This window comes from Staurois parvus, unplaced genomic scaffold (assembly GCF_062004578.1).
Source record: "Staurois parvus isolate SC_StPar_1 unplaced genomic scaffold, SC_StPar_1.0 ptg003082l, whole genome shotgun sequence".
NCBI classification, from domain to species: Eukaryota; Metazoa; Chordata; class Amphibia; order Anura; family Ranidae; genus Staurois; species Staurois parvus.
In genome coordinates this window covers 58,020-83,434 of record NW_028320878.1, presented here as the reverse complement: position 1 = coordinate 83,434, position 25,415 = coordinate 58,020, and the positions used below count along the sequence as shown (strand labels likewise).

Sequence of the window (25,415 nt, the reverse complement as noted above, 5' to 3'; positions counted from 1 at the left end):
TTGCTGGGGGGTCTATTGATGCTGGCTGCTGAGAGATCTGTTGCTGCTGGTGGGGGGTCTGTTGTTGCTGGGGGGGGGATCAACTGTTGAGGGAGGGGTCTATTGATGCTGAATGCTGTGAGATCTGTTGTTGCTAGTGGGGGTCAAGTGCTGATGAGTGAGATCTACTGCAGAGAAAGAGGTCTATTGTTCCTGAAGGGTCTATTGATGCTGCCTGCTGAGAGATCTGATGTTGCTGGGGGGGGGTCTGTTGTTCTGGGGGTCAAGTGGTGATGAGTGAGATCTACTGCAGAGAAAGGGGTCTATTGATGCTGACTGCTGAGAGATCTGTTTTGCTGGTGGGGGGGGGGGTCTATTGTTGGTGGAAGGGTCAAGCATTGCTGAGCGGGATCTACTGTTGAGGAAGGGGTGTATTGTCTTGACTGCTGTGAGATCTGTTGTTGCTAGTGGGGGTCAGGTGTTGCAGAGAGGGATCCACTGTTGAGGGAGGGGTCTATTGTTCCTGGCTGCTGGAGGGTCTATTGATGCTGGCTGCTGAGTGATCTGTTGCTGGTGGGGGGGTCTATTGTTGCTGGGGGGGGGTCAAGTGTTGCTTTATATGAACTTTACATAAAAAGCCAACTCTGACTACAGCAAATCTTTCCTCCTGGGGGGGGGGGTTTAAATCGTTCAATTAAAGTCGAGCGCTGAGTGTTTCTATACTTCGTCCCGTCTCCTCTAACTGTCACATTCGCTGGATAGCTTGGCTGATTACAGGAAGTGAGAAATGAATGGATCTACTGGCAGGATCAACAGGTAATGTTACAGAGGGGCCTCCGAGAAAAGGAAAACTGCTGTCTTCATGCTACTGACACCCTGCTGATGTATAGGTCAGAGGTCTCCGAACTGCTGCTTGCTTTTATCCAGCTCTTGGGACACTATTCCTCCCGCTGACACCGACGATGGGGCACGATTCCTCCCACTGACACCGACGATGGGGCACGATTCCCCCCGCTGACGCCGACGATGGGGCACGATTCCCCCCGCTGACGCCGACGATGGGGCACGATTCCCCCCGCTGACGCCGACGATGGGGCACGATTCCCCCCGCTGACGCCGACGATGGGGCACGATTCCCCCCGCTGACGCCGACGATGGGGCACGATTCCCCCCGCTGACGCCGACGATGGGGCACGATTCCCCCCGCTGACGCCGACGATGGGGCACGATTCCCCCCGCTGACGCCGACGATGGGGCACGATTCCCCCCGCTGACGCCGACGATGGGGCACGATTCCCCCCACTGACGCCGACGATGGGGCACGATTCCCCCCACTGACGCCGACGGTGGGGCACTGTTTTTTTTCCCCATCGTGGTGGGACCTTTTCTATTCCCACCAGTCACAATCTGGCCCCCCGGAGTTCCCCTTGATTCCTGACTGTGCGCAGTGGCTGCATTTGCCCGCCCCGGGTGTGGGTACACTTTAACCCGGGGTTGCCCTTTGTTCCCGGCGGGGAGTCTGGTTAATACTCTGAGGCCTTTCCACTACTCTGCAGATTCCAGGAGAGATAAGACTCCGGGGAGGTCATTGCCACATTCCTCCCACACACTTTCCTCTGGACCCGAGCGGGCCGGTGAGTACGCTGCGACCACTTACCTGACTACCTACCCCCGGGACCCCAATCACCAGAGACCTCTCCTAGGGCCAGCCGGAACCTGATCTCTGCAACTCTTCATGGACTACTAGCCCCAGCATGCCCTGGATGCCGAGGGGCCTCATTCCACAACCCGAGGGCTGTTTTCAGGACATTCCGCACACCCAGGACATGTCCTGCTGGGGGTCACCGGGGCCACGGGGTCCCACCTGCCCTGCGGAGAGCAGTCTAACCAATTCCTCACTACAAGCCGGTCTTGTTGAGGAAAACACACACTTTTACACCTGTACTATGTCTGCAGTCTCTGACCGTCTCCTGTAGTATGTCTGCAGTCTCTGGCCGTCTCCTGTACCGTGTCCGCGGTCTCTGGCCGTCTCCTGTACCGTGTCCGCGGTCTCTGGCCGTCTCCTGTACCGTGTCCGCGGTCTCTGGCCGTCTCCTGTACCGTGTCCGCGGTCTCTGGCCGTCTCCTGTACCGTGTCCGCGGTCTCTGGCCGTCTCCTGTACCGTGTCCGCGGTCTCTGGCCGTCTCCTGTACCGTGTCCGCGGTCTCTGGCCGTCTCCTGTACCGTGTCCGCGGTCTCTGGCCGTCTCCTGTACCGTGTCCGCGGTCTCTGGCCGTCTCCTGTACCGTGTCCGCGGTCTCTGGCCGTCTCCTGTACCGTGTCCGCGGTCTCTGGCCGTCTCCTGTACCGTGTCCGCAACACTAAAGCTTTGCTTGCCAATGATTCCTCGGTGTACCACTGGCTTCTTTTTGGATAGTTTGGGGGTGATTATGTACCCCTGCTTTGCTTCTGCCCCCTCCTCCCACTATCTAAGGGGGTGACCCCGCACACAGGACGACTGTTTTCTCCTGCAGAATTCCAAGACATTTCCTGGTGACTGTAGAGACGTTTACTTTTACTTGTAATGCGTTCCATTGTTACCCCGCAGTTCTGTGTTAGGGCCTATTATTGCTGGGGGATCTATTGTCCCTGGGGTGTATCTATTGTTGCTGGGGGGGGTATTTGTTGGGGGGGCATTGTTGCAAGGGGCTATTGTTGCTGGGGGATAAATTGTCCCTGGGGTGTATCTATTGTTGCTGGGGGGGGGGTTAGTTGGGGGGGGGCATAGTTGCAAGGATCTATTGTTGCTTGGGGATCTATTGTCCCTGGGGTGTATCTATTGTTGCTGTGGGGGGGGTTAGTTGTTGGGGGGGGATTGTTGCAAGGGTCTATTGCAAGATAATCTATTGTTGGGGAAATCTCTAGCCTCCCTGTGGGGATCTATTGTTGCTGGTGGATCCAGTATTACTGTGGGGGATCCATCATTACCAGGGGATCTAGTGTCACTGTGGGGTCTATCATTGCTGGGGGAATCTAGTTTCATTATGGGGCTCCATTGCTGCTGGGGAAATCTAGCCTCACTGTGGGGGATCTATTGTTGTTGGGGGAGTAGGAGGTGGGTAGGGGGTGGAACCAAGAGACGGTGCTCGGACCTGGGTAGGGGGTGGAACCAAGGGACGGTGCTCGGAGCTGGGTAGGGGGTGGAACCAAGGGACGGTGCTCGGAGCTGGGTAGGGGGTGGAACCAAGGGACGGTGCTCGGAGCTGGGTAGGGGGTGGAACCAAGGGACGGTGCTCGGAGCTGGGTAGGGGGTGGAACCAAGGGACGGTGCTCGGAGCTGGGTAGGGGGTGGAACCAAGGGACGGTGCTCGGAGGTGGGACCAAGGGACGGTGCTCGGAGGTGGGTAGGGGGTGGGACCAAGGGACGGTGCTCGGAGGTGGGTAGGGGGTGGGACCAAGGGACGGTGCTCGGAGGTGGGTAGGGGGTGGAACCAAGGGACGGTGCTCGGAGGTGGGTAGGGGGTGGAACGAAGGGACGGTGCTCGGAGGTGGGTAGGGGATGGAACCAAGGGACGGGGCTCAGAGGTGGAACCAAGGGACTGTGCTCGTAGGTGGTTAGTGGGATGGAACCAAGGGACGGTGCTCAGAGGTGGAACCAAGGGACGGTGCTCGTAGGTGGTTAGTGGAATGGAACCAAGGGACGGTGCTCGTAGGTGGGTAGGGGGTGGAACCAAGGGACGGTGCTCGTAGGTGGGTAGGGGGTGGAACCAAGGGACGGTGCTCGTAGGTGGGTAGGGGGTGGAACCAAGGGACGGTGCTCGTAGGTGGGTAGGGGGTGGAACCAAGGGACGGTGCTCGTAGGTGGGTAGGGGGTGGAACCAAGGGACGGTGCTCGTAGGTGGGTAGGGGGTGGAACCAAGGGACGGTGCTCGTAGGTGGTTAGGGGGTGGAACCAAGGAACGGTGCTCGGAGGTGGGTGAGTGGGGGGTGGAACCAAGGGACGGTGCTCGGAGGTGGGTGGGGGTGGAACCAAGGGACGGTGCTCGGAGGTGGAACCAAGGGACGGTGCTCGGAGGTGGAACCAAGGGACGGTGCTCGGAGGTGGGCAGGGGGTGGAACCAAGGGACGGTGCTCGGAGGTGGGCAGGGGGTGGAACCAAGGGACGGTGCTCGGAGGTGGGCAGGGGGTGGAACCAAGGGACGGTGCTCGGAGGTGGGCAGGGGGTGGAACCAAGGGACGGTGCTCGGAGGTGGGCGGGGGGCGGAACCAAGGGACGGTGCTCGGAGGTGGGGGGCGGAACCAAGGGACGGTGCTTGGAGGTGGGGGGCGGAACCAAGGGACGGTGCTCGGAGGTGGGGGGCGGAACCAAGGGACGGTGCTCGGAGGTGGGTAGGGGGCGGAACCAAGGGACGGTGCTCGGAGGTGGGTAGGGGGTGGAACCAAGGGACGGTGCTCGGAGGTGGAACCAAGGGACGGTGCTCGGAGGTGGGTAGGGGGTGGAACCAAGGGACGGTGCTCGGAGGTGGAACCAAGGGACGGTGCTCGGAGGTGGGTAGGGGGTGGAACCAAGGGACGGTGCTCGGAGGTGGAACCAAGGGACTGTGCTCGGAGGTGGGTGGGGGGGGTGGAACCAAGGGACGGTCGGAGGTGGAACCAAGGGACGGTGTTCGGAGGTGGGTGGGGGGTGGAACCAAGGGGACGGTGCTCGGAGGTGGAACCAAGGGACGGTGCTCGGAGGTGGGTAGGGGGTGGAACCAAGGGACGGTGCTCGGAGGTGGAACCAAGGGACTGTGCTCGGAGGTGGGTGGGGGGGGTGGAACCAAGGGACGGTCGGAGGTGGAACCAAGGGACGGTGTTCGGAGGTGGGTGGGGGGGTGGAACCAAGGGACGGTGCTCGGAGGTGGGTTGAACCAAGGGACGGTGTTTGTAGGTGGGTGGAACCAAGGGACGGTGCTTGTAGGTGGGTGAACCAAGGGACGGTGCTTGTAGGTGGGTGGAACCAAGGGACGGTGCTTGTAGGTGGGTGGAACCAAGGGACGGTGCTTGTAGGTGGGTGGAACCAAGGGACGGTGCTTGTAGGTGGGTGGAACCAAGGGACGGTGCTTGTAGGTGGGTGGAACCAAGGGGACGGTGCTTGTAGGTGGGTGGAACCAAGGGACGGTGCTTGTAGGTGGAACCAAGGGACGGTGCTTGTAGGTGGAACCAAGGGACGGTGCTTGTAGGTGGAACCAAGGGACGGTGCTCGGAGGTGGGTAGGGGGTGGAACCAAGGGACGGTGCTCGGAGGTGGAATCAAGGGACGGTGCTAGGAGGTGGGTGGAACCAAGGGACGGTGCTCGGAGGTGGGTGGAACCAAGGGACGGTGCTCGGAGGTGGGTGGAACCAAGGACCGGTGCTCGTATGTGGGTGGAACCAAGGGACGGTGCTCGTATGTGGGTGGAACCAAGGGACGGTGCTCGTATGTGGGTGGAACCAAGGGACGGTGCTCGTAGGTGGGGGGTGGAACCAAGGGACGGTGCTCGTAGGTTGGTGGGGGACCAAGGGACGGTGTTTGGAGGTGGGTAGGGGGTGGAACCAAGGGACGGTGCTTCGGAGGTGGGTAGGCGGTGGAACCAAGGGACGGTGCTCGGAGGTGGAACAAGGGACGGTGCTCGGAGGTGGAACCAAGGGACGGTGCTCGGAGGTGGAACCAAGGGACGGTGCTCGGAGGTGGAACCAAGGGACGGTGCTCGGAGGTGGGGTAGGGGGTGGAACCAAGGGACGGTGCTCGGAGGTGGAACCAAGGGACGGTGCTCGGAGGTGGGTGGGGGGGTGGAACCAAGGGACGGTGCTCGGAGGTGGGTGGGGGGGTGGAACCAAGGGACGGTGCTCGGAGGTGGAACCAAGGGACGGTGCTCGGAGGTGGGTGGGGGGGTGGAACCAAGGGACGGTGCTCGGAGGTGGGTGGAACCAAGGGACGGTGCTTGTAGGTGGGTGGAACCAAGGGACGGTGCTCGTAGGTGGGGGGTGGAACCAAGGGACGGTGCTCGTAGGTGGGGGGTGGAACCAAGGGACGGTGCTCGTAGGTGGGGGGTGGAACCAAGGGACGGTGCTCGGAGGTGGAACCAAGGGACGGTGCTCGGAGGTGGAACCAAGGGACGGTGCTCGGAGGTGGAACCAAGGGACGGTGCTCGGAGGTGGAACCAAGGGACGGTGCTCGGAGGTGGATGGGGGGTGGAACCAAGGGACGGTGCTCGGAGGTGGGTGGAACCAAGGGACGGTGCTCGGAGGTGGGTGGAACCAAGGGACGGTGCTCGGAGGTGGGTGGAACCAAGGGACGGTGCTCGGAGGTGGGTGGAACCAAGGGACGGTGCTCGGAGGTGGGTGGGGGACCAAGGGATGGTGCTCGGAGGTGGGTAGGGGTGGAACCAAGGAACGGTGCTCGGAGGTGGGTAGGGGGTGGAACCAAGGGACGGTGCTCGGAGGTGGAACCAAGGGACGGTGCTCGGAGGTGGAACCAAGGGACGGTGCTCGGAGGTGGAACCAAGGGACGGTGCTCGGCGGTGAGTAGGGGGTGGAACCAAGGGCCGTTGCTCGGAGGTGGGTGGAACCAAGGGACGGTGCTCGGAGGTGGAACCAAGGGACGGTGCTCGGGGGTGGAACCAAGGGACGGTGCTCGGAGGTGGGTAGGGGGTGGAACCAAGGGACGGTGCTCGGAGGTGGGTAGGGGGTGGAACCAAGGGACGGTGCTCGGTGGTGGGTAAGGGGTGGAACCAAGGGACGGTGCTCGGAGGTGGGTGGGTGGTGGAACCAAGGGACGGTGCTCGGAGGTGGGTGGGTGGTGGAACCAAGGGACGGTGCTCGGAGGTGGGTGGGTGGTGGAACCAAGGGACGGTGCTCGGAGGTGGAACCAAGGGACGGTGCTCGGAGGTGGAACCAAGGGACGGTGCTCGGAGGTGGAACCAAGGGACGGTGCTCGGAGGTGGAACCAAGGGACGGTGCTCGGAGGTGGGTGGAACCAGGGGACGGTGCTCGGAGGTGGGTGGTGGAACCAGGGGACGGTGCTCGGAGGTGGTGGGGGGTGGAACCAGGGGACGGTGCTCGTGGGTGGGGGTGGAACCAGGGGACGGTGCTCGTGGGTGGGGGGTGGAACCAGGGGACGGTGCTCGGAGGTGGGTGGAACCAAGGGACGGTGCTCGGAGGTGGGTGGGGGGTGGAACCAGGGGACGGTGCTCGTGGGTGGGGGGTGGAACCAGGGGACGGTGCTCGGAGGTGGGTGGAACCAAGGGACGGTGCTCGGAGGTGGGTGGAACCAAGGGACGGTGCTCGGAGGTGGGTGGAACCAAGGGACGGTGCTCGTAGGTGGGTAGGGGGTGGAACCAAGGGACGGTGCTCGTAGGTGGGTAGGGGGTGGAACCAAGGGACTGTGCTCGTAGGTGGGTGGGGTGTGGAACCAAGGGACGGTGCTCGGAGGTGGGTGGGGGGTGGAACCAGGGGACGGTGCTCGGAGGTGGGTGGAACCAGGGGACGGTGCTCGTGGGTGGGGGGTGGAACCAGGGGACGGTGCTCGGAGGTGGGTGGAACCAAGGGACGGTGCTCGGAGGTGGGTGGAACCAAGGGACGGTGCTCGTAGGTGGGTAGGGGGTGGAACCAAGGGACGGTGCTCGGAGGTGGGTAGCGGGTGACCCAAGGGACGGTGCTCGGAGGTGGGTGGGGGGAGGAACCAAGGGACGGTGCTCGGAGGTGGGTGGGGGGAGGAACCAAGGAACGGTGCTCGGAGGTGGGTGGGGGGAGGAACCAAGGAACGGTGCTCGGAGGTGGGTGGGTGGGTGGTGGAACCAAGGGACGGTGCTCGTAGGTGGGTAGGGGTGGAACAAAGGGACGGTGCTCGGAGGTGGAACCAAGGGACGGTGCTCGGAGGTGGGTAGGGGGTGGAACCAAGGGACGGTGCTCGGAGGTGGGTAGGGGGGTGGAACCAAGGGACGGTGCTCGGAGGTGGGTGGAACCAAGGGACGGTGCTCGGAGGTGGAACCAAGGGACGGTGCTCGGAGGTGGGCGGGGGAACAAAGGGACGGTACTCGGAGGTGGGCGGAACAAAGGGACGGTGCTCGGAGGTGGGCGGGGGGTGGAACAAAGGGACGGTGCTCGGAGGTGGGCGGGGGGTGGAACCAAGGGACGGTGCTCGGAGGTGGGTGGAACCAAGGGACGGTGCTCGGAGGTGGGTGGGGGGTGGAACCAAGGGACGGTGCTCGGAGGTGGGTGGAACCAAGGGACGGTGCTCGGAGGTGGAACCAAGGACGGTGCTCGGAGGTGGGTAGGGGGTGGAACCAAGGGACGGTGCTCGGAGGTGGGTAGGGGGTGGAACCAAGGGACGGTGCTCGGAGGTGGGTAGGGGGTGGAACGATCTGAAATGCTGTTTATCTGTTTTTCAAGGAAGCTGTTAGAGATCTAGAAAAATAAAAGATACATAAGAACTTATTAGAGCTTTTTCACATGTCCAGTGCCCTTTGAAGAGCTAACCATGTTGGATCACTTTTCAGAGGGCATTTGAAAGTCCGTAAATCCGGTGTTGTCACCTTCACACCGCAACCACGTACAATGCATGCAGGTGTGGTTTGTCATGGCACCATAGACTTGTATTGGTCACGTTTGGTGGGGGTGAGGCATTTACAGGGGGAGGGGGGCATCTACAGGGGCATACTGGTCAGGAAGGCTTTTGGAGAGGCAGACTGGGTTAGGGGTGGGGGGCAGGGAGGCAATTGCAGGGCCAAACTGGGCTGGGGGCAAGAAGTCATTTCCATGGATGGACTGGATATGGAGGCGTTTGCCTGAGGTCATGGAGGCAATCATCACCAACCAACCTGAGAACATACATCCCAGGATGTGGGAGAGGGGTTCTCTGACTCTCAGCCGGCTGAGGAGAACCTTCCTGTTTTTTGGAGATCTGAGCTCAGCATTTTCTTATAACTTTCTTTTTATGTTCTTGTTAGCCGCACTTGTTTCCTCCTTCTTCTGTTGATTTTGATTTGTGGAAATGAGGAACCATGATCTGAGGCCGAGACGTGTGCTCCTGACCACTGCGATCTATGGTTGGGATGTGACCTGACCTCTGTGGTGTTTTTTTTTTTTTTTTTTCCTTTGGCCAGGATGTGTCCTCCTCATTTCTGCAAACTATGACCAGATGTCATAGTTTGCAGAAATCAGGAGGACACATCCTGACCTGCGATATATGGCCCGGGATGGGTCCTGGCCTGGGCCATCTGTGGCCTGGGCGGGGTCCTCCTGGCCTGGGCCGTCTGTGGCCGGGACGGGGTCCTCCTGGCCTGGGCCGTCTGTGGCCTGGGCGGGGTCCTCCTGGCCTGGGCCGTCTGTGGCCTGGGCGGGGTCCTCCTGGCCTGGGCCGTCTGTGGCCGGGGCGGGGTCCTCCTGGCCTGGGCCGTCTGTGGCCAGGGCGGGGTCCTCCTGGCCTGGGCCGTCTGTGGCCTGGGCGGGGTCCTCCTGGCCTGGGCCGTCTGTGGCCTGGGCGGGGTCCTCCTGGCCTGGGCCGTCTGTGGCCTGGGCGGGGTCCTCCTGGCCTGGGCCGTCTGTGGCCTGGGCGGGGTCCTCCTGGCCTGGGCCGTCTGTGGCCTGGGCGGGGTCCTCCTGGCCTGGGCCGTCTGTGGCCTGGGCGGGGTCCTCCTGGCCTGGGCCGTCTGTGGCCTGGGCGGGGTCCTCCTGGCCTGGGCCGTCTGTGGCCTGGGCGGGGTCCTCCTGGCCTGGGCCGTCTGTGGCCTGGGCGGGGTCCTCCTGGCCTGGGCCGTCTGTGGCCGGGACGGGGTCCTCCTGGCCTGGGCCGTCTGTGGCCGGGACGGGGTCCTCCTGGCCTGGGCCGTCTGTGGCCGGGACGGGGTCCTCCTGGCCTGGGCCGTCTGTGGCCGGGACGGGGTCCTCCTGGCCACTGGGAGCAATGAGAAGATGGTGGTGAGCCGTATCACCCAATGCAGGGAAGTCGGTGGTGCTGATGAAGGTATGAAGGATTTGGTGTAATGTCTTCTCCTGCCACCAGGCTGAGCAAGAATATGTCCCTGACCTTTCACCTTGTTGATCCTCTTCAACATGGGGTGGCTAAGCTACAGTTAGTGATAACATGACAACCTGTGTCCTCCTAGAGAACCCCTTTAATGCCTTTTGTTGTGCCTTACAGACCTGACCGTAGTCATGCTGCGCTGGGCCGTCTTCCTGGCGTGTATTGCCGTCTTGTCTGCTGCCGACTACATGGACCAGTGTATGAACGGCACACACCACAAGCAGGATCCGGGCCCCGAGGACGCCTTACATGACCAGGTGAGAAGACTGGGAGATCCTTGGTGTTTATTAGGCAAAATATGAAACCGCAATGCACAGGATGTTCTGAGAGCGGGGATTGGGTGTGCGGGAACCTGGCATGATTGGGCTGCAAGAACCGCTCAAGATTCGGTGTATTAAAATACACAAAAATCAATACTGGAGCTCAAAAAGGCAATCTGATCTCCAAGATATATAAAAGACAATGATCAGAGGGATATTGAGGGGCTGATCAGAGGAGCATTGAAGGTAGTCATGCAGGGGAGTTGATCAGTGGAACATTGAAGGTAGTCATATGGGGGCTGATCAGAGGGGCATTGAAGGTAGTCATGTGTGGGGGGCTAACCAGAGGAGCATTGAAGGTAGTCATGTGGGGGGTTGATCAGTGGAACATTGAAGGTAGTCATATGGGGGTTGATCAGAGGAACATTGAAGGTAGTCATGCGGGGGCTGATCAGAGGAGCATTGAAGGTAGTCATGTGCGGGGGCTGATCAGAGGAGCATTGAAGGTAGTAATGTGGGGGGGCTGATCAGAGGAGCATTGAAGGTAGTCATGTGGGGGGTTGATCAGTGGAACATTGAAGGTAGTCGTGTGGGGGGTTGATCAGTGGAACATTGAAGGTAGTCATGCGGGGGTTGATCAGAGGAGCATTGAAGGTAGTCATGCCGGGGCTGATCAGAGGAGCATTGAAGGTAGTCATGCGGGGGCTCCTCAGAGGAGCATTGAAGGTAGTCATGCGGGGGTTCCTCAAAGGAGCATTGAAGGTAGCCATGCGGGGGCTCCTCAGAGGAACATTGAAGGTAGTCATGCGGGGGCTCATCAGTAGACATGTGCAGAACGAAAAAATTAGTTTTGTTTTGATTCGTTATTTAATACAGTTTAGTTAAATTTGTGTAATTCATTTTTGGAATTCGTTTAATTTAGTTTATTTGAATTTTGATTCAAATTTTCCAATTTCGATAAAAATGAATTCCATTCGACTGAATCAAAAAGCATCGAATCGGCTTTTGAAGTTATTCTATCCAAATTTCAGAACACTGTTATATTTTCTATTTTATTCTACTCTGTTTTTTCGATTCTATTCTTTTGTTTTGTAGACTATTCCATTCCTTTATTTTCTCTTCTGTTTTATTCTATCCTTGTATTTTCTATTTTATTCTGCTCTGTTTTACGCTATTCTGTTTTTGCTATTCTATTCTTTTCTATTCTAATCTGTTCTATTTTATTCTTTTATTTTTCTCTTCTGTTTTATTCTATTTTCTCCTGTTTTACTCATTTATTCTATTCCTTTTATTTTTGATTCTATTTTATTCTATTCTTTTCCAATTCAATTTTATATTGGAATTCAATTCAAATTTTAGACCCAATTTTGTTTCATTCTTTTGGATTTGTTTACATTTGTTACTATTGTAATTGAAAAATTCAAATACACCCAAATCTCTCAATGAAAAATTTGTCCGAACTTCAATTTGCAACAAAATGAACCACACATGTTTACTGATCATTGGGGTATTGAGGGTAGTCATGTGGGGGCTGATCATTGGGGTATTGAGGGTAGTCATGTGGGGGCTGATCATTGGGGTATTGAGGGTAGTCATGTGGGGGCTGATCATTGGGGTATTGAGGGTAGTCGTGTGGGGGCTGATCATTGGGGTATTGAGGGTAGTCATGTGGGGGCCCATCAATGGGGTATTGAGGGTAGTCGTGTGGGGGCTGATCATTGGGGTATTGAGGGTAGTCGTGTGGGGGCTGATCATTGGGGTATTGAGGGTAGTCGTGTGGGGGCCCATCAATGGGGTATTGAGGGTAGTCATGTGGGGGCTGATTAATGGGATGTTGAGGGCAGTCGTGTGGGGGCTGATTAATGGGATGTTGAGGGCAGTCGTGTGGGGGCTGATTAATGGGATGTTGAGGGTAGTCGTGTGGGGGCTGATTAATGGGGTGTTGAGGGCAGTCATGTGGGGGCCCATCAATGGGGTATTGAGGGTAGTCATGTGGGGGCTGATTAATGGGATGTTGAGGGTAGTCGTGTGGGGGCTGATTAATGGGATGTTGAGGGCAGTCGTGTGGGGGCTGATTAATGGGATGTTGAGGGCAGTCGTGTGGGGGCTGATTAATGGGATGTTGAGGGCAGTCGTGTGGGGGCTGATTAATGGGATGTTGAGGGCAGTCGTGTGGGGGCCCATCAATGGGGTATTGAGGGTAGTCATGTGGGGGCTGATTCATAGGGTATTGAGGGTAGTCACGTGGGGGCTGATTCATAGGGTATTGAGGGTAGTCATGTGGGGGCTGATCGTTGGGGTATTGAGGGTAGTCGTGTGGGGGCGGATTAATGGGGTATTGAGGGTAGTCATGTGGGGGCTGATTAATGGGTTATTGAGGGTAGTCATGTGGGGGCTGATTAATGGGGTATTGAGGGTAGTCATGTGGGGGCTGACTATTGGGGTACTAAGGGTAGTCATGTGGGTGATGAACATCCGGGAGGCGAGGTGCTCTGCTCCTGATCCCTGTGCTGCGAGCGCAGTGTTAATGGTGTCCTCTGTTGAAAATGCACATTGCCTGGCCATTATGTTGGCACTTCGAGTGGTCGGCAATCGCTAACCGCCATTCTGCCCCCCGCAGTGCACCCCCTGGAGTGCGAAGTCGTGCTGCACGGCGAACGTCAGCAAGGCCGCCCACGAGGACCAATCCTACTTGTACAACTTCAACTGGAACCACTGCGGGGTGATGAGTGAGACGTGTCGGCAGCACTTCATCCATGACACCTGCTTCTACGAGTGCTCCCCCAACCTGGGGCCCTGGATCAAGTGGGTGAGGATGGGAATGAAATCCTATGGACAGCTGTGAATGTAACGTATAACACAACGTTTGGGGTATGCCGCGTACAGCACAGTGTTGTAGATTGTAATGGTCTCTGGTGGTTTACAGAACAGCAGTGATGACAATGGAATATAAAACGCATCGTACGGAGTGTGCCTGCAGTGTGGTGTATGGAATGCAGGGGTCAGGAGCATGTAACGTACAGCACAGTCTGTGGGGGTGCAGCGTTCGGTTGTAGGGGTTGTACAGCGGACGTGTATAAGGCGTAGCGGTCAGTTGTATGCATTGTACAGAGTGCAGTAGTCGGCAGTATGTAACATACAGCATAGCATGTAAGGTGCACAAATCGGCAATATGTTTTGTACAGCACAGTGTACAGAGTGCAGTAGTCGGCAGTATGTAACATACAGCATAGCATGTAAGGTGCACAAATCGGTAATATATTTTGTACAGCACAGTGTACAGAGTGCAGCAGTCGGCAGTATGTAACATACAGCATAGCATGTAAGGTGTACAATACGTTTTGTACAGCACAGTGTACAGAGTTCAGCAGTATGTCCTGTAACCTAACCGCATAGTGTCTAGAGCATGACACTGGCTGAGCTGCAGCTGACGGGCATATGTAACATATTCTACAAAGCACAGCAGGCTGGAATATGTAACATACAACATAGTGTTTAGATTGCAGTTGAGTATGTAAAGTATACCGCAACGTACAGAATGCAGTGCCACCAGGGTAGGTGTCCAATACCTGTAAATGAGAGGTGACCCTTCTCCATGGACCACTACCACTTGGAGCATATGCTAGACGTACATACTCCTGATGCGGTACCTTTTTATACCCCTGACTGCTGAACACTATATGCTGTGCTGTCTGTTACATACTTCGTATTAATGCCCTCTGTAAGATGGTGTGTACATCGTATATACTGGACTCCCTGAACTAAGCTGTATCTTATAGTCTTGACTGCTGTAGTCTGCATGCTATGCTGTACATTAAACACCCCTGACTGTTACACTATAAGCTGTGCTGTACATTATATACTCCTGACCACTGCACTTGAAATCTGTTTTCACAATATGTAGCCCAGACTACTACAGTCTACACACTGTGCTGTACATTACACACTCCTGACCACTGTTTTTTGTTCTTGTATACTGTGCTGCATATTACATATTCCTGATCGCTGCTTTCTGTATACTGTGCTACACATTACATACTCATGACAATTGTTTTCTATATACTGTGCTGCACGTAACGCTGTGCTGCACATGACATACTCCTGACCACTGCTATACATGTATTGTGCTGCGTGTAACACTGTGGTGTACATTACATACTCCTTGGCATTGTTTTGTTTATTGCATTGCAAATTACACACTCCTTACCATGTTCCTGTACTCTGTGCTGCATGTAACACTGTGCTGTACATTAAATACTCCTGACCTCTGCTTTCTGTACACTATACTGCATGTAACACTGCTGTTCATTACATACTCCTGACTACTGTTTTCTATACCCTGTGCTGCACATTACATACTCCTGACCACTGCCTTCTATATACTGTCCTGCATGTGAACACTGTGCTGTACATTACATTCTCCTATTGTTTTCTGTACCCTGTGCTGCATGTATCTGGATTGCTGTTCCCTGTGCTGTACGTTGCATGCTGCAGACCATTGCACATCATAATCTGTTATATTCCCCAACGCCTTTCACCCATTGGCCAGTTTCTCCCCTCTAATACATAATCTGATTGGGTGATGCTGACCGACGCCCTGCCATGAATCGAAGGTATGAAGTAGAATGGATTGGCCAATGACTGCTCTCCTGAGGACCCATCCATACACCTTGCTGTTGCCTGATGCCGCTCTCTATTGTGAAGGCTGCGGCATCTACCATTGGCCTGGGGTGGAGTGACCCTTTAAGTCTCCATTGCAGGTGGACCAGAGCTGGAGGAAGGAGCGGATAGTGGACGTCCCACTGTGTGTGGAGGACTGTGAGACCTGGTACCAGGACTGCAGCGAGGACTACACCTGTATGGAGAACTGGCACAAGGGCTGGGACTGGAGCACCGGTGAGTGGCGCCATCTACTGTGCCCCCCTGAACCCGCACCACAACAGGGAGCACACGCCCCAAAACTGTATGGGCGTGGCTTCTAGTTTCAATCATTAATTTTGAATCCAACCGTAACAAATCAATACCTTTTTAGGTTTACTAAAACCATTCGATGTGAGGGACCACCTATACAACCTAGAGGACATGGGGACTGGGGGTGCAATTGGAGACATGGCGACTGGGGGTGCACTTGGAGACACTAAGATGACACAGGAACTGGGGTGCACTGGAGTCATTGGATGACCTGGGAAATGGGACCGCACTTGGAATTATTGGCGACACGGGAGTCCTTAGATAACATGGAGACTGGGAGCGCGCTTGAAGTCTCTAGATCGGGATTGGGGGGCGCACTGGAGTCCTTAGATGAGATGTGGACTAGGAGTGCACTTGGAGACACCATATGACACAGGGACTGGAGGTGCAGTGGACTCCCCAGATGATGCATGGACAGGGAGGGCACCTGGAAGCACTGGAGTCCTTAGATGATATGGGCACCCTGTAGGGGTTCTTGGAAGGGCACCCTGTAGGGGTTCTTGGAAGGGCACCCTGTAGGGGTTCATGGAAGGGCACCCTGTAGGGGTTCTTGGAAGGGCACACTGTAGGGGTTCATCGATGACATGGGGACTGCGACAAGGAGGGCATTTGTAGTCACTGGGTGCACTGGAGACACTGGATGACACAGGGAATGGGGCACACGGGTGTCACTGAGCTCATCAGAGTCCCCAGATGACACATGGACAGAACACTGGAGTCACCAGATGATACGTGGACATGCAGTGCCCTAGGTGTCACTGAGCACACTGGAGTCTCCAGATGACCTGTGGAAAGGAAGGTCACTTGGCATCACTGGGCACATGGGAGTCCTTAGATGATCTGGGGACTGGGATTTCTCTTGGAGACAATAGATGGCAGAGGGACTGGGAGGTGCTCTTGGAGTTACCAGATGATACATGGAAAGGGAGGGCACTTGGAATCCCTGGAGTCCTTAGATGAGATGGGCACCCTGGAGGAGTCCTCAGATGGGCACCCTGGAGGAGTCCTTGGATGACATGGGGACTGGGACAAAAAGGGTACTTGAAGTCACTCTTTGAACTGGAGACACTAGACGACACGAGAACTGGGGGCACACTTGGAGTCACTAGATAACACATGGACAGCAAGAGCACTTGGAATCACTGGGCACACTGTAGGGGTTCTTGGATGGGTACACTGTAGGGGTTCTTGGAAGGGCACACTGTAGGGGTTCTTAGATGACATGGGGACTGCAACAAGGAGGGCATTTGTAGTCACTGGGTGCACTGGAGAAACTGGATGACACAGGGACTGGGGCACATGGGAGTCACTGGGCACATCAGAGTTCCCAGATGACGCATGAACAGGACACTGGAGTCACCAGATGATACGTGGACATGCAGTGCCCTAGGTGTCACTGGGCACACTGGAGTCACCAGATGACCTGTGGACAGGAAGGTCACTTGGCATCACTGGGCACATGGGAAGTCCTTAGATGATCTGGGGACTGGGATTTCTCTTGGAGACAATAGATGACAGAGGGACTGGGGGGTGCACTTGGAGTTACCAGATGATACATGGACAGGGAGGGGACTTTGAATCCCTGTAGTCCTTAGATGAGATGGGCGCCCTGGAGGAGTCCCTAGATGGGCGCCCTGGAGGAGTCCCTAGATGGGCGCCCTGGAGGAGTCCCTAGATGGGCGCCCTGGAGGAGTCCCTAGATGGGCGCCCTGGAGGAGTCCCTAGATGGGCGCCCTGGAGGAGTCCCTAGATGGGCGCCCTGGAGGAGTCCCTAGATGGGCGCCCTGGAGGAGTCTTCGGATAAAATAGGGACTGGGACAAAAAGGATACTTGAAGTTATTCTTTGAACTGGAGACACTAGATGACACGAGAACTGGGGGCACACTTGGAGTCACTAGATAATACATGGACAGTGAGGGCACTTGGAATCACTGGGCAAACTGGAGGAGTCCTTGGATGACACGGGGACTGGGAGAAGGATGGCACTTTGTAGTCGCTGGGTGCACTGGAGACACTAGATGACACAGGGACTGGAGCACACGGGAGTCCTTGGGTGACATGGGGACTTGGACAAGGAGGGAACCAGATAAAATGGTGAGTTGGCACTTTTTGGAGTCACTGGATGACACTAGGACTGGGAGCACGCTTGGAGTCCCTGGGCACACTGGAGACACAGGGTACCTAGAGGCAGGAGATGAGGGCGCAGGGGATACAGGTAGGTACTGCAACAGGAGATCCCGGCTGAAGGGTGGTGCCATATTGTTTGAAGCTCTCCACAATCGAAAAGTGGCACCAATCGGTAGATCCCAAGAAGTGCTGGTGGCCATGGTCCAGGGATGGGACCCAACACTGGATCCCAGGAGAGGTGAGTGGTACAGCAGGCAGTAAAGCATTCTAAAGTCGTATCTTCCAATATGGCAGCCGGGGTTGTGTCACATGACCGTTCTCACACCCTTCTTTTGCGCACAGGGACGAACAGGTGTCCGGCCGGAAGAGCTGCCGCAAGCTCACCGCCGTCTTTCCCTCCGCCATGGATTTCTGCGAGAAGGTCTGGAGCAACTCCTACAAGTACACCACGCACAAGCGCAGCAGCGGGCTCTGCATGGCAGATATGGTTCGAGGGCGAAAACCCCAACGTGGCCGTGGCCAAGTACTACGCCGACCGCCTCAACTCCGCTCAAACCCCGCGCCCGCTGTCGCTGCTGGCCCTCCTGGGGCCTCTCTGCGTCTTCTGGGCCTGGTAAGGATCTGGGCTTCGTACGGCAGGACACCGGGAATGTAAACGTGGAACTGGCTGGGCCAACAAAAATGGTGACTATACCAGGGGTTATGTCCTAGCGGAGGACTAGGGACGTGCACCTGTGCACCCTCCTGCTTTTCGGACGCCACTGTCAAACTGACAAATCACGAATGAACCGACTCGCACCAATTAACCAAAATACTTTCCTGATTCTACATTCTCCTCCACTGCCTCTCGAAAAAAATTACAAAATAATAAAATGTGTGGTTGCTGGCTCCACCTTCCACGGCAATGAGTCTCACTCCTCCCGCTGTATTCTCCAGGATGGTAAACAAGTGGAAACCATTACAGGTTGGCTGGTGGGAGGAGCCGGGAACCTCACTGCTTGACACCCTGATAAGGCCAGTAGAATTCACCCTCCACCAGTCTACACCCTAAATGGTACTCTACCCAAACTTTTGTTTTGAGTGGAGCCCCACAGGGTTTGATGCCCACCAATGGGGGGAGCGCTCTTGCTGTCTTTTTGGCTCTGATAGGAAGATTTCCCCCCCCCCCCCTCTGAACTCCATGGAATGAAAGGCTGACGTTCCCTATACTGGGACTGTGTACTCTGTGTGGTCCTATGGACAGACCTTCAGGGGGCAGCAACAGGGACACTGCATTACCAGCTGTGTGGTGTCATCACCCCCCCTAGTGGACGCTCCATAGGAATATATAGGAAGTGCACTCCAGCTGTGTGGTGTCATCGCCCCCCCTAGTGGACACTCCATAGGAATATATAGGTAGTGCACTCCAGCTGGGTGGTGTCATCACCCCCCCTAGTGGACGCCCAATAGGAATATATAGGTAGTGCACTCCAGCTGGGTGGTGTCATCGCCCCCCCTAGTGGACACTCCATAGGAATATATAGGTAGTGCACTCCAGCTGGGTGGTGTCATCACCCCCCCTAGTGGACGCCCAATAGGAATATATAGGTCGTGCACTCCAGCTGGGTTGTGTCATCTTCCCCCCGCCCCCAGTGGATGCTCCATAGGAATATAGAGGTAGTGCACTCCAGCTGTGTGGTGTCATCACCCCCCCCCCCAGTGGACGCCCAATAGGAGTATATAAGTAGTGCACGCCAGCTGTGTGGTGTCATCACCCCCCCACCCCCCCTAGTGGACGCCCAATAGGAATATATAGGTAGTGCACTCCAGCTGGGTGGTGTCATCACCCCCCCTAGTGGACGCCCAATAGGAATATATAGGTAGTGCACTCCAGCTGGGTGGTGTCATCACCCCCCCTAGTGGACGCCCAATAGGAATATATAGGTAGTGCACTCCAGCTGGGTGGTGTCATCACCCCCCCTAGTGGACGCCCAATAGGAATATTTAGGTAGTGCACTCCAGCTGTGTGGTGTCATCGCCCCCCCCCAGTGGACGCCCAATAGGAATATATAGGTAGTGCACGCCAGCTGGGTGGTGTCACTGTCCGTCTCCCCCCCCCCCCCCCCCCATGGATGCTCCATAGGAATATATAGGCAGTGCACTCCAGCTGTGTAGTGTCATCACTCACCCCTAGTGGACGCCCAATAGGAATATATAGGTAGTGCACTCCAGCTGGGTGGTGTCACTGCCCCCCCCAGTGGATGCTCTATAGGAATATATAGGTAGTGCATGCCAGCTGTGTGGTGTCATCGCCCACCCCCCCTAGTGGACACTCCATAGGAATATATAGGTAGTGCACTCCAGCAGGGTGGTGTCATCGCCCCCCCCCCCCCCCCCCCAGTGGATACTCCATAGGAATATATAGGTAGTGCACTCCAGCTGTGTGGTGTCATCGCCCCCCCTAGTGGACTCCCCATAGGAATACATAGGTAGTGCACTCCAGCTGGGTGGTGTCATCGCCCCCCCTAGTGGACTCCCCATAGGAATACATAGATAGTGCACTCCAGCTGTGTGGTGTCACCCCCCCCCCTAGTGGACACTCCATAGGAATATATAGGTAGTGCACTCCAGCTGTGTGGTGTCATCGCCCCCCCTAGTGGACACTCCATAGGAATACATAGGTAGTGCACTCCAGCTGGGTGGTGTTATTGCCCCCCTAGTGTAGTTTTGGGTGGAGATGGCCTTTCAGTGATAGAGTAGTAACCTCCAACTGAACATAGTGCCAGGTCCCAGTTGATTTCCCTCCCCCACCCCCCACTCCTGCACCAGCTGGAACATTTCCAGGAAGAAGTGATGTCCGTGTTTTGTAAGAGAACTCCGAATAAAACACAACCGGGGAATAAATTCTTCACATGGAAATGGTGTCACTGCCTCGGACTCTTCATTTCTGTATCATCATATTGAAGGAAACAAAAAGGTTATAAATCATGGGGGACATCAGAGTGTAAGCTCCTCTGGTACAGAGACTGATGTGACTGTGGGGGGGGGGGGCATTAGAGTGTAAGCTCCTCTGTACAGAGACTGATGGGACTGTGGGGGAGGGGACATTAGAGTGTAAGCTCCTCTGCACAGAGACTGATGGGACTGTGGGGGAGGGGACATTAGAGTGTAAGCTCCTCTGTACAGAGACTGATGGGACTGTGGGGGAGGGGACATTAGAGTGTAAGCTCCTCTGTACAGAGACTGATGTGACTGGCTCAGTGATCTCTGTACAGTGCTGGGTTTACTGCAATGCAATAGCATGAACATTAACATGATAATATCACCCCCCCCCCCCCACAGCTGCTTTTGATCACATTTTTGAACAGGTGTTACAGAAAATGTGCAAAAAAAGAAAAGACAGAAGGGAGCAGCTGGATTTATTATGTATCAATTTGCAACTATCATGTAACAATTCCAAACATTTCACTAGCCATTGCTTCTGTTTCCTGTGCCAGTACTGCCATCTATTGTTGATTAAAAGTTAGTGCAGACAAAAACTTAATTTCTTGATTATGAGGGGTTTCCACCATCCCTGTGCTGAGTTCCCGGGTCTGTACGCCCGCTGTGCCCATTATGAGGGGTTCCCACCATCCCTGTGCTGAGTTCCCGGGTCTGTGCGCCCATTGTGCCCATTATGAGGGGTTCCCACCATCCCTGTGCTGAGTTCCAGGGTCTGTACACTCGTTGTGCCCATTAGGGGTTCCCACCATCCCTGTGCTGAGTTCCTGGCTCTGTACACCCACTGTGCCCATTAGGGGTTCCCACCATCCCTGTGCTGAGTTCCTGGCTCTGTACACCCGCTGTGCCCATTATGATGGGTTCCCACCATCCCTGTGCTGAGTTCCTGGCTCTGTACACCCGCTGTGCCCATTATGATGGGTTCCCACCATCCCTGTGCGGAGTTCCTGGCTCTGTACACCCGCTGTGCCCATTATGATGGGTTCCCACCATCCCTGTGCAGAGTTCCTGGCTCTGTACACCCGCTGTGCCCATTATGAGGGGTTCCACCATCCCTGTACTGAGCTTCTGAGTCTGTTCTAATGGACCTCAGATGTCTCCATAAAGAGGACCTCCCCCCCCCACCTGTACACCTATGTAGACGATGATTGCTCCACATGTGAGGTATCACCAGAAACGTTGGGGTGAGACCCCCTGCAAGTGTTCTCTTTTTTTGAACCCAGAGTCCAACTTTAAACCCCCTCAAAGCATTATTGGAAAGTGAAAGAGAAGGTTGCGATGTCAACTCCCCTGACAGAGGTCCTCGGCCCACACCCCTGCCTGTGCCGGTGATGTCATCGCTGGGACTATGCAGACGCTGGACCACAGAGGACCTCCTTTTAGTATAGGGTATGTACTCCGTGTACTGATATTAGAGGTAGGTACCTTCTCTACGGACCTGGGATCACCTTGGGTAAAGGACACATGGAGGTCCATCTTGGATGTGAAACCGGCTGCACTGCCAAACAGAGCTGTCACTCAAATAACACTCTATAGCACTCTCCTTTGCTCCTCCCCCAGCATCTACAGGATGTCTAGGGAGGTGAGGGGGGAGGGATGGAGGAGCTGGGCCAGCATAGACAGTAATTAGACACTCGCTGGAGGGCCGCCAGTTTGACACCCCTGTTCTAGAGCATTGGCAGCCCATCATTTTCAATGGGCTGCCTTAATGCACTAACATAACATGCGTTAGCACAACACGAAAAATGGCGGTGGGCATGTACAGAAAGGTCCCCCCCCCAAACTTTCTACCCAATCAGCATCGACCTCGCCCGGTCTTTTCTACCAACCATTGGGTGACACTGAGGAGGCTCCCTTTTATACCAGTAAGGACAAAACATTTTCTGGCCTCACTGATTGGTTCATTGGAGGTCACATGGCTCCCGGAAATCCCTTTGGAAAGCCGAACTGCCAAAAATAAAACTGAAACTGGGATTTGGCTCAGGACATTGGAATTCGTGAGATTCGCTCTGAATTAATCGCCATCCGAATTTCGGGATCGGCTCTATTTTTCTTTGTTTTCTGCAATTGCAGTTTAAAGACATTTCGGAGTATAATAGATCCTGTTTTCTAGCCTCCTCCATTGGCGTGCACCCCTCTGCGCCTGATGTCACAATGCAACTGTTATGCTATGTATAGAAATCTGGCTCCGGGCCCCTCACACAGCTGTTTTGTGCACATCAGGTGCTGTCAATCATAGGAGGGGGAGGAGCCTGGGGCTCCAGCCTGGGGTTAGAAGGTAACATCATCTGTGGGGTGTCCATCATTTCTGCTGGAAGTGCAGAAACCCAACTGGTGGAGAACGTTGCACTTCCTCAAATATAAAATCAGATTTTAGAAAATATCTCACATCGGTTGAGGAACAATATTTGGCTTTCGGCCACCAAGAAGGTCACCAAGAAGGTCACCATGAATCTTCAAAATCCTGGAGTCCATTAAGTGCTTCCGAATCTGAAACTTAATCAGCTGTGCAATGAGTAGGAAATGGTTAGAATTTTCTGCTTTGGTGACAACTCCAACGTTTTGGATAATGGTCACCAGGACCGAGAGGGTGAATCTCCTCGAAGGGGACATAGACAGCAATGAATACCCCTCACTGATTCGAAAATGAAAAAAAAAAAACTATTAACTGGAGATAAATTTTATAGCAAACATTTCAAGTTATATGTGAAAATTCCCTAATGGGTCATATTGATAGTTCCTGAGCTGGGATTGGGCCTCATCCCCCTTAGTTCACCCTTGGCTGTGCTTCTGGTAGTGAGTACAGAAGGAGGATTTCATTGCAAGAAAATTAGGATTTTTTTTATAAATTTTGACAACTCTGGCGAAAAACTAAATCTCGGCAAGATTTAACCCGGAATAAAAATGCCCTCCAAATATACAGTTCTGGCCTTCGTACTGCTAAACAGACATTAGTCTCTTTAACACCCTCCCATCCAGACCTGGCTTTCACCCGCAACACTCCACATTAACTGTCCTCCTAAAACTCCCGAATGAATTATTATTGGCTGAAACCATTGGCCACTACTCCATGTTCGTACTCTTAGACTTCTCTGCTGTCTTTGATACCACCCAGACCTTCTCAAACTCAACTCCCTTGGCCTTCAAGACTCTGCTGCTTACTGGTTCTCCTCCTACCTATCTCACCGCACCTTCAGTGTCACCTACAACTGCATCTTCTCCTCACCTCTTTCCATTGAGGTCCTCCAAGGCGCTGTCCTCCAACCCCTTCTATTCTCTATCTCTACATCTTCTCCATGGGTCAGTTGATGACCTCTCATGGATACCAATACCATCTCCATGCTGATGGCACCAAAATCTATCCCTCTTCTTCTCACTTCGCCCCTTCAGTCCACTCTTGCATCACTGATTTATTAACTGATCAATATGAATGTTACACCACTTCCCAAAATGAAATATTTCCCAAACTCCAGCACAACTATCAGTCCCTCCACTCATACCAGGATGCTAAAGTGTAACCTTCAGTCACTGTCCATTCTTGCTGCCTTCACCTCTGTAATATTTTAAAATGCTCCACTTCTTGCCCATTGAGACCACCAAGCTAATAATTCCCTCTCATGTTAACTCCCTCCTCGTTAGCCGACCCCTACACAGGCTATCCCCCCTTCAGTCTATCAGGAATGGTGCTGCCAAAATCATCACCCTTACCAAAATCCCAGTGTCCTCCATTCTCTGTACTGACCACCACTCAGTGTCCTCCACCCTTCTTTACCAATCCACCCACTGACCTCCACTCAGCGTCCTCCACCCTGCTCTGCCAATCCCTCCACTGGCTTCTGATTAGCGAACAAATAAAATTCAAATTACTTCATTCTATCATGAATGATGCTGCTAGACTCATCACCCTTACCAAACTCTGTGTCCTCCACTCTTCTCTGCCAATTCCTCCACTGACCTCCACTCAGTGTCCTCCACCCCTCTCTGCCAATCCCTCCACTGGCCTCCACTCAGTGTCCTCCACCTCTCTCTGCCAATCCCTCCACTGACCTCCATTCAGTGTCCTCCACCCCTCTCTGCCAATCCCTCCACTGGCCTCCATTCAGTGTCCTCCACTCCTCTCTGCCAATCCCTCCACTGGCCTCCATTCAGTGTCCTCCACTCCTCTCTGCCAATCCCTCCGCTGGCCTCCACTCAGTGTCCTCCACTCCTCTCTGCCAATCCCTCCACTGACATCCATTCAGTGTCCTCCACACCTCTCTGCCAATCTCTCCACTGGCCTCCATTCAGTGTCCTCCACTCCTCTCTGCCAATCCCTCCACTGACCTCCATTCAGTGTCCTCCACCCTTCTCTACCAATCCCTCCACTGACCTCCACTCAGCGTCCTCCACCCTTCTCTGCCAATCCCCCCACTGGCTTCTGATCAGCGAACAAATAAAATTCAAGTTACTTCACTCTATCATGAATGAAGCTGCTAGACTTATCGCCCTTTCCAAACTCTGTGTCCTCCACTCCTCTCTGCCAATCCCTCCACTGACCTCCATTCAGTGTCCTTCACTCCTCTCTGCCAATCCCTCCACTGACCTCCACTCAATGTCCTCCACTCTTCTCTGCCAATCCCTCCACTGACCTCCACTCAGTGTCCTCCACTCCTCTCTGCCAATCCCTCCACTGACCTCCACTCAATGTCCTCCACTCCTCTCTGCCAATCCCTCCACTGACCTCCACTCAGTGTCCTCCACTCCTCTCTGCCAATCCCTCCACTGACCTCCACTCAGTGTCTTCCACCCTTCTCTACCAATCCCTCCACTGGCCTCCACTCAGTGTCCTCCACCCCTCTCTGCCAATCCCTCCACTGGCCTCCATTCAGTGTCCTCCAGCCCTCTCTGCCAATCCCTCCACTGACCTCCACTCAGTGTCCTCCACTCCTCTCTGCCAATCCCTCCACTGACCTCCATTCAGTGTCCTCCACTCACCTCTGCCAATCCCTCCATTGACCTCCGCTCAGTGTTCTCCACTCCTTTCTGCCAATTCCTCCACTGACCTCCACCCAGTGCCCTCCAGTCCTCTCTGCTAA

The 25,415-nt window shown here is 55.1% G+C and overlaps 1 protein-coding gene across 1 annotated transcript; it reads left to right on the top strand.

The window, feature by feature from the left end:
• Nucleotides 1-1,495: 1,495 nt before the first annotated feature.
• On the top strand, nt 1,496-18,266 carry LOC149428622 (folate receptor alpha-like). The gene is given in 7 exon segments (XM_089667193.1): nt 1,496-1,613; nt 10,121-10,260; nt 12,884-13,072; nt 15,024-15,159; nt 17,704-17,724; nt 17,727-17,839; nt 17,841-18,266. Coding segments are annotated over 6 exon segments (723 nt in total). The 5' UTR covers nt 1,496-1,613; nt 10,121-10,134; the 3' UTR covers nt 17,979-18,266.
• The last annotated feature ends 7,149 nt before the right edge of the window (nt 18,267-25,415 follow it).